A 14,500-nucleotide genomic window follows, 5' to 3' on the forward strand; every position below is an offset into this window, starting at 1 on the left:
CCCTAAAAGACATTAGTGAACGGGATTGCACACTTCCTGAGAATTCACACACCTCTTCCACAGACACTGAGAATCCTCAGATTTGTTACAAACTGCTCGATGGTTCCTCTTTGTTTATTCCAGGAATTCGGTGCAGCGTTGATCATTTTCATAATGTGAGAGTGAGCCCTGCCCAACCTTCCAAGGAGGAAAACAGCAAAATAAATGTCACATGCGAAGAAGGATGGGTCCCACTAAACTTCCAGAACAACCTGACACTGACATGTACACAGACAGGGTACAGAGCAGAGTATATCAATTTGCAGCGAGGTCTAACTCTCCGAGAGCTCAGATGTGTGGGTAAGTCTGCTGTTCCTCATTTCCAGCTCTCTCTCCCTCTCCTCACACTGGACTTCCTTCCTGTAGCTCCGGACGATAACTTCTGTGTGAAAGGGGGAGCAGCACTCCCTCAGTACTGACCCTCCGACAGTGCAGCACTCCCTCAGTACTGACACTCCGACAGTGCAGCACTCCCTCAGTACTGACCCTCTGACAGTGCAGCACTCCCTCAGTACGGACCCTCCGACAGTGCAGCTCTACCTCAGTACTGACCCTCTGACAGTGCAGCACTCCCTCAGTACTGACCCTCTGACAGTGCAGCTCTCCCTCAGTACTAACCCTCGGACAGTGCAGCTCTCCCTCAGTACTAACCCTTGGACAGTGCAGCTCTCCCTCAGTACTGACCCTCCGACAGTGCAGCACTCCCTCAGTACTGACCCTCCGACAGTGCAGCACTCCCTCAGTACTGACCCTCTGACAGTGCAGCACTCCCTCAGTACGGACCCTCCGACAGTGCAGCTCTACCTCAGTACTGACCCTCCGACAGTGCAGCACTCCCTCAGTACTAACCCTCGGACAGTGCAGCTCTCCCTCAGTACTAACCCTCGGACAGTGCAGCTCTCCCTCAGTACTGACCCTCCGACAGTGCAGCACTCCCTCAGTACTAACCCTCGGACAGTGCAGCTCTCCCTCAGTACTAACCCTCCGACAGTGCAGCTCTACCTCAGTACTGACCCTCCGACAGTGCAGCACTCCCTCAGTACTAACCCTCGGACAGTGCAGCTCTCCCTCAGTACTGACCCTGTGACAGTGCAGCACTCCCTCAGTACGGACCCTCCGACAGTGCAGCACTCCCTCAGTACGGACCCTCCGACAGTGCAGCACTCCCTCAGTACTGACCCTCTGACAGTGCAGCACTCCCTCAGTACTAACCCTCGGACAGTGCAGCTCTCCCTCAGTACTAACCCTCGGACAGTGCAGCACTCCCTCAGTACTGACCCTGTGACAGTGCAGCACTCCCTCAGTACTGACCCTCTGACAGTGCAGCACTCCCTCAGTACTGACCCTCCGACAGTGCAGCATTCCCTCAGTACTGACCCTGTGACAGTGCAGCACCCCCTCAGTACTGACCCTCTGACAGTGCAGCACTCCCTCAGTACTGACCCTCCGACACTGCAGCTGTCCCTCAGTACTGACCCTCTGACAGTGCAGCACTCCCTCAGTACTGACCCTCTGACAGTGCAGCAGTCCCTCAGTACTGACCCTCCGACAGTGCAGCACTCCCTCAGTACTGACCCTCCGACAGTGCAGCATTCCCTCAGTACTGACCCTCTGACAGTGCACCATTCCCTCAGTACTGACCCTCTGACAGTGCAGCACTCCCTCAGTACTGACCCTCCGACAGTGCAGCACTCCCTCAGTGCTGACCCTCCGACAGTGCAGCACTCCCTCAGTACTGACCCTCCGACAGTGCAGCTCTCCCTCAGTACTAACCCTCGGACAGTGCAGCACTCCCTCAGTACTGACCCTCCGACAGTGCAGCATTCCCTCAGTACTGACCCTCCGACAGTGCAGCACTCCCTCAGTACTGACCATCCGACAGTGCAGCACTCCCTCAGGACTGACCCTCCGACAGTGCAGCATTCCCTCAGTACTGACCCTCCGACAGTGCAGCACTCCCTCAGTACTGACCCTCTGACAGTGCAGCACTCCCTCAGTACTGACCCTCCGACAGTGCAGCACTCCCTCAGTGTTGACCCTCCGACAGTGCAGCACTCCCTCAGTACTGTCCCTCCGACAGTGCCACACTCACTCAGTACGGACAATCTGACAGTGCAGCATTCCCTTAGTACTGACCCTCCGACAGAGCAGCACTCCCTCAGTACTGACCCTCTGACAGTGCAGCACTCCCTCAGTACGGTCCTCCGACAGTGCCACACTCCCTCAGTACTGACCCTCTGACAGTGCAGCACTCCCTCAGTACGGTCCCTCCGACAGTGCAGCACTCCCTCAGTACGGTCCCTCCGACAGTGCCACACTCCCTCAGTACTGACCCTCTGACAGTGCAGCACTCCCTCAGTACTGTCCCTCTGACAGTGCAGCACTCCCTCAGAACTGACCCTCTGACAGTGCAGCACCCCCTCAGTACGGTCCCTCCGACAGTGCCACACTCACTCAGTACGGACCCTCTGACAGTGCAGCATTTTTTCAGTACTGACCCTCCGACAGTGCAGCACTCCCTCAGAACTGACCCTCCGACAGTGCCACACTCACTCAGTACGGACCCTCTGACAGTGCAGCATTTTTTCAGTACTGACCCTCCGACAGTGAAGCACTCCCTCAGTACGGTCCCTCCGACAGTGCAGCACTCCCTCAGTACTGACCGTCTGACAGTGCAGCACTCCCTCAGAACTGGCCCTCTGACAGTGCAGCACTCCCTCAGTACTGACCCTCTGACAGTGCAGCACCCCCTCAGTACGGTCCCTCCGACAGTGCCACACTCACTCAGTACGGACCCTCTGACAGTGCAGCATTTTTTCAGTACTGACCCTCCGACAGTGCAGCACTCCCTCAGTACGGTCCCTCCGACAGTGCAGCACTCCCTCAGTACTGACCCTCCGACAGTGCAGCACTCCCTCAGTACTGACCCTCCGACAGTGCAGCACTCCCTCAGTACTGACCCTCTGACAGTGCCACACTCCCTCAGAACTGACCCTCTGACAGTGCAGCACTCCCTCAGTACTGACCCTCCGACAGTGCCACACTCACTCAGTACGGACCCTCTGACAGTGCAGCATTTTTTCAGTACTGACCCTCCGACAGTGCAGCACTCCCTCAGAACTGACCCTCTGACAGTGCAGCACTCCCTCAGTACTGACCCTCCGACAGTGCAGCACTCCCTCAGTACTGTCCCTCCGACAGTGCCACACTCACTCAGTACGGACAATCTGACAGTGCAGCATTCCCTTAGTACTGACCCTCCGACAGAGCAGCACTCCCTCAGTACTGACCCTCTGACAGTGCAGCACTCCCTCAGTACGGTCCCTCCGACAGTGCCACACTCCCTCAGTACTGACCCTCTGACAGTGCAGCACTCCCTCAGTACGGTCCCTCCGACAGTGCAGCACTCCCTCAGTACGGTCCCTCCGACAGTGCCACACTCCCTCAGTACTGACCCTCTGACAGTGCAGCACTCCCTCATTACGGTCCCTCCGACAGTGCAGCACTCCCTCAGTACTGTCCCTCTGACAGTGCAGCACTCCCTCAGAACTGACCCTCTGACAGTGCAGCACCCCCTCAGTACGGTCCCTCCGACAGTGCCACACTCACTCAGTACGGACCCTCTGACAGTGCAGCATTTTTTCAGTACTGACCCTCCGACAGTGCAGCACTCCCTCAGAACTGACCCTCCGACAGTGCCACACTCACTCAGTACGGACCCTCTGACAGTGCAGCATTTTTTCAGTACTGACCCTCCGACAGTGAAGCACTCCCTCAGTACGGTCCCTCCGACAGTGCAGCACTCCCTCAGTACTGACCCTCTGACAGTGCCACACTCCCTCAGAACTGACCCTCTGACAGTGCAGCACTCCCTCAGTACTGACCCTCCGACAGTGCCACACTCACTCAGTACGGACCCTCTGACAGTGCAGCATTTTTTCAGTACTGACCCTCCGACAGTGCAGCACTCCCTCAGAACTGACCCTCTGACAGAGCAGCACTCCCTCAGTACTGACCCTCCGACAGTGCCACACTCACTCAGTACGGACCCTCTGACAGTGCAGCATTTTTTCAGTACTGACCCTCCGACAGTGAAGCACTCCCTCAGTACGGTCCCTCCGACAGTGCAGCACTCCCTCAGTACTGACCGTCTGACAGTGCAGCACTCCCTCAGAACTGGCCCTCTGACAGTGCAGCACTCCCTCAGTACGGTCCCTCCGACAGTGCCACACTCACTCAGTCCTGACCCTCTGACAGTGCAGCACTCCCTCAGAACTGACCCTCTGACAGTGCAGCACTCCCTCAGTAAGTTCCCTCCGACAGTGCCACACTCACTCAGTACGGACCCTCTGACAGTGCAGCATTCCCTCAGTACTGACCCTCCGACAGTGCAGCACTCCCTCAGTACGGACCCTCCGACAGTGCAGCACTCCCTCAGTGCGGACCCTCCGACAGTGCCACACACCCTCAGTACGGACCCTCCGACGGTGCAGCTCTCCCTCAGTATAGACCCTCCGACAGTGCAGCACTCCCTCAGTACTGACCCTCTGACAGTGCAGCACTCCCTCAGTACAGACCCTCCGACAGTGCAGCACTCCCTCAGTACTGACCCTCGGACAGTGCAGCACTCCCTCAGTGCGGACCCTCCGACAGTGCAGCACTGCCTCAGTACTGACCCTCCGACAGTGCAGCACTGCCTCAGTACGGACCCTCCGACAGTGCAGCACTCCCTCAGTACTGACCCTCCGACAGTGCAGCACTCCCTCAGTACTGACCCTCCGACAGTGCAGCACTCCCTCAGTACTGACCCTCCGACCGTGCAGCATTCCCTCAGTACTGACCATCCGACAGTGCAGCACTCCCTCAGAACTGGCCCTCTGACAGTGCAGCACTCCCTCAGTACGGTCCCTCCGACAGTGCCACACTCACTCAGTCCTGACCCTCTGACAGTGCAGCACTCCCTCAGTACGGAACCTCTGACAGTGCAGCATTCCCTCAGTACTGACCCTCCAACAGTGCAGCACTCCCTCAGTACAGACCCTCCGACAGTGCCACACACCCTTAGTACGGACCCTCCGACGCTGCAGCTCTCCCTCAGTACAGACCCTCCGACAGTGCAGCACTCCCTCAGTACTGACCCTCTGACAGTGCAGCACTCCCTCAGTATGGACCCTCCGACAGTGCAGCTCTCCCTCAGTACAGACCCTCCGACAGTGCAGCACTCCCTCAGTACGGACCCTCCGACAGTGCAGCACTCCCTCAGTACGGACCCTCCGACAGTGCAGCACTCCCTCAGTACTGACCCTCCGACAGTGCAGCACTCCCTCAGTACTGACCCTCCGACAGTGCAGCACTCCCTCAGTACTGACCCTCCCACAGTGCAGCATTCCCTCAGTACTGACCCTCCAACAGTGCAGCACTCCCTCAGTACTGACCCTCCGACAGTGCAGCATTCCCTCAGTACTGACCCTCCGACAGTGCAGCACTCCCTCAGTACTGACACTCCGACAGTGCAGCACACCATCACTACTAACCCTCTGACAGTGCAGCACTCCCTCAGTACTGACACTCCGACAGTGCAGCACTCCCTCAGTACTGACCCTCTGACAGTGCAGCACCCTCAGTCCTGACCCTCCGACAGTGCAGCTCTCCCTCAGTATGGACCCTCCGACAGTGCAGATCTCCCTCAGTACAGACCCTCCGACAGTGCAGCACTCCCTCAGTACTAACACTTCGACAGTGCAGTCGTCCCTCAGTACGGACCCTCTGACAGTGCAGCAGTCCCTCAGTACGGACCCTCCGACAGTGCAGCATTCCCTCAGTACTGACCCTCCGACAGTGCAGCACTCCCTCAGTACGGACCCTCCGACAGTGCAGCACTCCCTCAGTACGGACCCTCCGACAGTGTCACACACTCAGTACGGACGCTCCGACGGTGCAGCTCTCCCTCAGTACAGACCCTCCGACAGTGCAGCACTCCCTCAGTACTGACCCTCTGAGTGCAGCACTCCCTCAGTGCGGACCCTCCGACAGTGCAGCTCTCCCTCAGTACAGACCCTCCGACAGTGCAGCTCTCCCTCAGTACTGACCCTCGGACAGTGCAGCACTCCCTCAGTACGGACCCTCCGACAGTGCAGCACTCCCTCAGTACTGACCCTCCGACAGTGCAGCACTCCCTCAGTACTGACCCTCTGACAGTGCCACACTCCCTCAGAACTGACCCTCTGACAGTGCAGCACTCCCTCAGTACTGACCCTCCGACAGTGCCACACTCACTCAGTACGGACCCTCTGACAGTGCAGCATTTTTTCAGTACTGACCCTCCGACAGTGCAGCACTCCCTCAGAACTGACCCTCTGACAGTGCAGCACTCCCTCAGTACTGACCCTCCGACAGTGCCACACTCACTCAGTACGGACCCTCTGACAGTGCAGCATTTTTTCAGTACTGACCCTCCGACAGTGAAGCACTCCCTCAGTACGGTCCCTCCGACAGTGCAGCACTCCCTCAGTACTGACCGTCTGACAGTGCAGCACTCCCTCAGAACTGGCCCTCTGACAGTGCAGCACTCCCTCAGTACGGTCCCTCCGACAGTGCCACACTCACTCAGTCCTGACCCTCTGACAGTGCAGCACTCCCTCAGAACTGACCCTCTGACAGTGCAGCACTCCCTCTGTAAGTTCCCTCCGACAGTGCCACACTCACTCAGTACGGACCCTCTGACAGTGCAGCATTCCCTCAGTACTGACCCTCCGACAGTGCAGCACTCCCTCAGTACGGACCCTCCGACAGTGCAGCACTCCCTCAGTGCGGACCCTCCGACAGTGCCACACACCCTCAGTACGGACCCTCCGACGGTGCAGCTCTCCCACAGTATAGACCCTCCGACAGTGCAGCATTTTTTCAGTACTGACCCTCTGACAGTGCAGCACTCCCTCAGTACGGACCCTCCGACAGTGCAGCTCTCCCTCAGTACAGACCCTCCGACAGTGCAGCACTCCCTCAGTACTGACCCTCGGACAGTGCAGCACTCCCTCAGTGCGGACCCTCCGACAGTGCAGCACTGCCTCAGTACTGACCCTCCGACAGTGCAGCACTGCCTCAGTACGGACCCTCCGACAGTGCAGCACTCCCTCAGTACTGACCCTCCGACAGTGCAGCACTCCCTCAGTACTGACCCTCCCACAGTGCAGCATTCCCTCAGTACTGACCCTCCGACAGTGCAGCACTCCCTCAGTACTGACCCTCCGACCGTGCAGCATTCCCTCAGTACTGACCATCCGACAGGGCAGCACTCCCTCAGAACTGGCCCTCTGACAGTGCAGCACTCCCTCAGTACGGTCCCTCCGACAGTGCCACACTCACTCAGTCCTGACCCTCTGACAGTGCAGCACTCCCTCAGTACGTTCCCTCCGACAGTGCCACAGTCACTCAGTACGGAACCTCTGACAGTGCAGCATTCCCTCAGTACTGACCCTCCGACAGTGCAGCACTCCCTCAGTACGGACCCTCCGACAGTGCAGCACTCCCTCAGGACAGACCCTCCGACAGTGCCACACACCCTCAGTACGGACCCTCCGACGCTGCAGCTCTCCCTCAGTACGGACCCTCCGACAGTGCAGCACTCCCTCAGTACGGACCCTCCGACAGTGCAGCACTCCCTCAGGACAGACCCTCCGACAGTGCCACACTCCCTCAGTACGGACCCTCCGACAGTGCAGCACTCCCTCAGTACTGACCCTCTGACAGTGCAGCACTCCCTCAGTACGGACCCTCCGACAGTGCAGCTCTCCCTCAGTACAGACCCTCCGACAGTGCAGCACTCCCTCAGTACGGACCCTCCGACAGTGCAGCACTCCCTCAGTACGGACCCTCCGACAGTGCAGCACTACCTCAGTACTGACCCTCCGACAGTGCAGCACTCCCTCAGTACTGACCCTCCGACAGTGCAGCACTCCCTCAGTACTGACCCTCCCACAGTGCAGCATTCCCTCAGTACTGACCCTCCGACAGTGCAGCACTCCCTCAGTAGTGACCCTCCGACAGTGCAGCATTCCCTCAGTACTGACCCTCCGACAGTGCAGCACTCCCTCAGTACTGACACTCCGACAGTGCATCACACCATCAGTACTAACCCTCTGACAGTGCAGCACTCCCTCAGTACTGACCCTCTGACAGTGCAGCACCCTCAGTCCTGACCCTCCGACAGTGCAGCTCTCCCTCAGTATGGACCCTCCGACAGTGCAGATCTCCCTCAGTACAGACCCTCTGACAGTGCAGCACTCCCTCAGTACTAACACTTCGACAGTGCAGTAGTCCCTCAGTACGGACCCTCTGACAGTGCAGCAGTCCCTCAGTACGGACCCTCCGACAGTGCAGCATTCCCTCAGTACTGACCCTCCGACAGTGCAGCACTCCCTCAGTACGGACCCTCCGACAGTGCAGCACTCCCTCAGTACGGACCCTCCGACAGTGTCACACACTCAGTACGGACGCTCCGACGGTGCAGCTCTCCCTCAGTACAGACCCTCCGACAGTGCAGCACTCCCTCAGTACTGACCCTCTGACAGTGCAGCACTCCCTCAGTGCGGACCCTCCGACAGTGCAGCTCTCCCTCAGTACAGACCCTCCGACAGTGCAGCTCTCCCTCAGTACTGACCCTCGGACAGTGCAGCACTCCCTCAGTACGGACCCTCCGACAGTGCAGCACTCCCTCAGTACTGACCCTCCGACAGTGCAGCACTCCCTCAATACGGACCCTCCGACAGTGCAGCACTCCCTCAGTACTGACCCTCCGACAGTGCAGCACTCCCTCAGTACTGACCCTCCCACACTGCAGCATTCCCTCAGTACTGACCCTCCGACAGTGCAGCAATCCCTCAGTACTGACCCTCCGACAGTGCAGCATTCCCTCAGTACTGACCCTCCGACAGTGCAGCACTCCCTCAGTACTAACCCTCTGACAGTGCAGCACTCCCTCAGTACTGACCCTCTGAAAGTGCATTACTCCCTCTGTACTGACCCTCCGACAGTGCAAAACTCCCTCACTACTAACCCTCTGACAGTGCAGCACTCCCTCAGTACCAACACTTCGACAGTGCAGTAGTCCCTCAGTACGGACCCTCTGACAGTGCAGCAGTCCCTCAGTACGGACCCTCCGACAGTGCAGCACTCCCTCAGTACGGACCCTCTGACAGTGCAGCAGTCCCTCAGTACGGACCCTCCAACAATGCAGCACTCCCTCAGTACGGACCCTCTGACAGTGCAGCACTCCTTCAGTACGGACCATCTGACAGAGCAGCAGTCCCTCAGTACGGACCCTCCAACAATGCAGCACTCCCTCAGTACGGAACCTCTGACAGTGCAGCAGTCCCTCAGTACGGACCCTCCGACAGTGCAGCACTCCCTCAGTACGGACCCTCCGACAGTGCAGCACTCCCTCAGTACGGACGCTCCGACAGTGCCACACTCCCTCAGTACTGCCCCTCCGACAGTGCAGCATTCCCTCAGTACTGACCCTCCGACAGTGCAGCACTCCCTCAGTACGGACCCTCTGACAGTGCAGCACTCCCTCAGTACGGTCCCTCCGACAGTGCTGCACTCCCTCAGTACTGACCCTCCGACAGTGCAGCATTCCCTCAGTACTGACCCTCCGACAGTGCAGCACTCCCTCAGTACTGACCCTCCAACAGTGCAGCATTCCATCAGTACTGACCCTCCGACAGTGCACCATTCCCTCAGTACTGACCCTCCGACAGTGCAGCACTCCCTCAGTACTGACCCTCCGTCAGTGCAGCATTCCCTCAGTACTGATCCTCCGACAGTGCAGCACTCCCTTAGCACTGACCCTCCGACAGTGCAGCACTCCCTCAGTACTGACCCTCCGACAGTGCAGCACTCCCTCAGTACTGACCCTCCGTCAGTGCAGCATTCCCTCAGTACTGATCCTCCGACAGTGCAGCACTCCCTTAGCACTGACCCTCCGACAGTGCAGCACTCCCTCAGTACTGACCCTCCGACAGTGCAGCTCTCTCTCAGTACGGACCCTCCGACAGTGCCACACACCCTCAGTACTGACCCTCCGACAGTGCAGCACTACCTCAGTACGGACCCTCCGACAGTGCAGCACTCCCTCAGTACGGAACCTCCGACAGTGCCACACACCCTCAGTAATGACCCTCCGACAGTGCAGCACTACCTCAGTATGGACCCTCCGACAGTGCAGCTCTCCCTCAGTACGGAGCCTCCGACAGTGCAGCTCTCCATCAGTACTGACCCTCCGACAGTGCAGCACTCCCTCAGCACTGACCCTCCGACAGTGCAGCGCTCCCTCAGTACTGACCCTCCGACAGTGTAGCACTTCCTCAGTGCTCACTCTCTGACAGTGCAGCACTCCCTCAGTACTGACCCTCCGACAGTGCAGCACTCCCTCACTACTGACGTTCCCACAATGCAGCACTCCCTCAGTACTGACCCTCTGACAGTGCAGCACTCCCTCAGTACGGTCCCTCCGACAGTGCAGCACTCCCTCAGTACTGACCCTCTCACTGTGCAGCACTCCCTCAGTACGGTCCCTCCGACAGTGCAGCACTCCCTCAGTACTGACCCTCTGACAGTGCAGCATTCCCTCAGTACTGACCCTCTGACAGTTCAGCACTGCCTCAGAACTGGCCCTCTGACAGTGCAGCACTCCCTCAGTACGGTCCCTCCGACAGTGCCACACTCACTCAGTCCTGACCCTCTGATAGTGCAGCACTCCCTCAGAACTGACCCTCTGACCGTGCAGCACTCCCTCAGTACGGTCTCTCCGACAGTGCCACACTCACTCAGTACTGACCCTCCGTCAGTGCAGCATTCCCTCAGTACTGATCCTCCGACAGTGCAGCACTCCCTTAGTACTGACCCTCCGACAGTGCAGCACTCCCTCAGTACTGACCCTCCGACAGTGCAGCACTCCCTCAGTACTGACCCTCTGACAGTGCAGCACTCCCTCAGTACTCTCCCTCCGACAGTGCCACACTCCCTCAGTACTGACCCTCTGACAGTGCAGCACTCCCTCAATACGGTCCCTCAGACAGTGCCACACTCCCTCAGTACTGACCCTCTGACAGTGCAGCACTCCCTCAGTACGGACCCTCCGACAGTGCAGCATTTCCTCAGTACTGACCCTCCGACAGTGCAGCATTCCCTCAGTACTGTCCCTCCGACAGTGCAGCATTCCCTCAGTACTGACACTCCGACAGTGCAGCAGTCCCTCAGTACTGACCCTCCGACAGTGCAGCACCCCCTCAGTACTGACCCTCCGACAGTGCAGCACTCCCTCAGTACTGACCCTCTGACAGTGCAGCACTCCCTCAGTACTGTCCCTCCGACAGTGCCACACTCACTCAGTACGGACCCTCTGTCAGTGCAGCATTCCCTCAGTACTGACCCTCTGACAGTGCAGCACTCCCTCAGAACTGACCCTCTGACAGTGCAGCACTCCCTCAGTACGGTCCCTCCGACAGGCCACACTCACTCAGTACGGACCCTCTGACAGTGCAGCATTCCCTCAGTACTGACCCTCCGACAGTGCAGCACTCCCTCAGTACGGTCCCTCCGACAGTGCCACACTCACTCTGTACGGACCCTCTGACAGTGCAGCATTCCCTCAGTATGGACCCTCCGACAGTGCAGATCTCCCTCAGTACAGACCCTCTGACAGTGCAGCAATCCCTCAGTACTAACACTTCGACAGTGCAGTAGTCCCTCAGTACGGACCCTCTGACAGTGCAGCAGTCCCTCAGTACGGACCCTCCGACAGTGCAGCATTCCCTCAGTACGGACCCTCCGACAGTGCAGCACTCCCTCAGTACGGACCCTCCGACAGTGTCACACACTCAGTACGGACGCTCCGACGGTGCAGCTCTCCCTCAGTACAGACCCTCCGACAGTGCAGCACTCCCTCAGTACTGACCCTCTGACAGTGCAGCACTCCCTCAGTGCGGACCCTCCGACAGTGCAGCTCTCCCTCAGTACAGACCCTCCGACAGTGCAGCTCTCCCTCAGTACTGACCCTCGGACAGTGCAGCACTCCCTCAGTACGGACCCTCCGACAGTGCAGCACTCCCTCAGTACTGACCCTCCGACAGTGCAGCACTCCCTCAATACGGACCCTCCGACAGTGCAGCACTCCCTCAGTACTGACCCTCCGACAGTGCAGCACTCCCTCAGTACTGACCCTCCAACACTGCAGCATTCCTTCAGTACTGACCCTCCGACAGTGCAGCAATCCCTCAGTACTGACCCTCCGACAGTGCAGCATTCCCTCAGTACTGACCCTCCGACAGTGCAGCACTCCCTCAGTACTGACACTCCGACAGTTCAGCACTCCCTCAGTACTAACCCTCTGACAGTGCAGCACTCCCTCAGTACTGACCCTCTGAAAGTGCATTACTCCCTCTGTACTGACCCTCCGACAGTGCAAAACTCCCTCACTACTAACCCTCTGACAGTGCAGCACTCCCTCAGTACTGACCCTCCGACGGTGCAGCACTCCTTCAGTACTGACCCTCTGACAGTGCAGCACTCCCTCAGTCCTGACCCTCCGACAGTGCAGCTCTCCCTCAGTACGGACCCTCCGACAGTGCAGCCCTCCCTCAGTACTGACCCTCCGACAGTGCAGCACTCCCTCAGTACCAACACTTCGACAGTGCAGTAGTCCCTCAGTACAGACCCTCTGACAGTGCAGCAGTCCCTCAGTACGGACCCTCCGACAGTGCAGCACTCCCTCAGTACGGACCATCTGACAGAGCAGCACTCCCTCAGTACGGACCCTCCGACAATGCAGCACTCCCTCAGTACGGAACCTCTGACAGTGCAGCACTCCCTCAGTACGGTCCCTCCGACAGTGCCGCACTCACTGAGTACTGACCCTCTGACAGTGCAGCACTCCCTCAGTACGGTCCCTCCGACAGTGCAGCACTCCCTCAGTACTGACCCTCTGACAGTTCAGCACTGCCTCAGAACTGGCCCTCTGACAGTGCAGCACTCCCTCAGTACGGTCCCTCCGACAGTGCCACACTCACTCAGTCCTGACCCTCTGATAGTGCAGCACTCCCTCAGAACTGACCCTCTGACCGTGCAGCACTCCCTCAGTACGGTCTCTCCGACAGTGCCACACTCACTCAGTACGAACCCTCTGACAGTGCAGCATTCCCTCAGTACTGACCCTCCGTCAGTGCAGCATTCCCTCAGTACTGATCCTCCGACAGTGCAGCACTCCCTCAGTACTGACCCTCCGACAGTGCAGCACTCCCTCAGTACTGACCCTCCGACAGTGCAGCACTCCCTCAGTACTGACCCTCTGACAGTGCAGCACTCCCTCAGTACTCTCCCTCCGACAGTGCCACACTCCCTCAGTACTGACCCTCTGACAGTGCAGCACTCCCTCAATACGGTCCCTCAGACAGTGCCACACTCCCTCAGTACTGACCCTCCGACAGTGCAGCATTTCCTCAGTACTGACCCTCCGACAGTGCAGCATTCCCTCAGTACTGTCCCTCCGACAGTGCAGCATTCCCTCAGTACTGACACTCCGACAGTGCAGCACTCCCTCAGTACTGACCCTCCGACAGTGCAGCACCCCCTCAGTACTGACCCTCCGACAGTGCAGCACTCCCTCAGTACTGACCCTCTGACAGTGCAGCACTCCCTCAGTACTGTCCCTCCGACAGTGCCACACTCACTCAGTACGGACCCTCTGACAGTGCAGCATTCCCTCAGTACTGACCCTCTGACAGTGCAGCACTCCCTCAGAACTGACCCTCTGACAGTGCAGCACTCCCTCAGTACGGTCCCTCCGACAGTGCCACACTCACTCAGTACGGACCCTCTGACAGTGCAGCATTCCCTCAGTACTGACCCTCCGACAGTGCAGCACTCCCTCAGTACTGAACCTCTGACAGTGCAGCACTCCCTCAGTACGGTCCCTCCGACAGTGCCGCACTCACTCAGTACTGACCCTCTGACAGTGCAGCACTCCCTCACTACGGTCCCTCCGACAGTGCCACACTCCCTCAGTACTGACCCTCTGACAGTGCAGCACTCCCTCAGTACGGTCCCTCCGACAGTGCAGCACTCCCTCAGTACTGACCCTCTGACAGTGCAGCACTCCCTCAGAACTGGCCCTCTGACAGTGCAGCACTCCCTCAGTACGGTCCCTCCGACAGTGCCACACTCACTCAGTCCTGACCCTCTGACAGTGCAGCACTCCCTCAGAACTGACCCTCTGACAGTGCAGCATTCCCTCAGCACTGACCCTCCGACAGTGCAGCACTCCCTCAGTACGGACCCTCCGACAGTGCAGCACTCCCTCAGTACGGACCCTCCGACAGTGCAGCACTCCCTCAGTACGGACCCTCCGACAGTGCAGCACTCCCTCAGTACTGACCCTCCAACAGTGCAGCATTCCCTCAGCACT

The 14,500-nt window shown here is 58.8% G+C and overlaps 1 protein-coding gene across 1 annotated transcript in view; it reads left to right on the forward strand.

Annotated features, from left to right (window-relative positions):
• Positions 1-14,500, forward strand: part of LOC137366516 (uncharacterized) — a gene marked incomplete at its 3' end in the record, with an annotated part of 78,576 nt that overhangs the window by 21,580 nt on the left and 42,496 nt on the right. The window contains exon 2 of the mRNA XM_068028310.1: positions 124-339. Within this exon, the coding sequence (XP_067884411.1) occupies positions 124-339 (216 nt within the window). The remainder of the gene's footprint in view (positions 1-123; positions 340-14,500) is intronic.

The sequence above is a fragment of the Heterodontus francisci genome, unplaced genomic scaffold (genome assembly GCF_036365525.1).
Source record: "Heterodontus francisci isolate sHetFra1 unplaced genomic scaffold, sHetFra1.hap1 HAP1_SCAFFOLD_1051, whole genome shotgun sequence".
NCBI lineage: Eukaryota > Metazoa > Chordata > Chondrichthyes > Heterodontiformes > Heterodontidae > Heterodontus > Heterodontus francisci.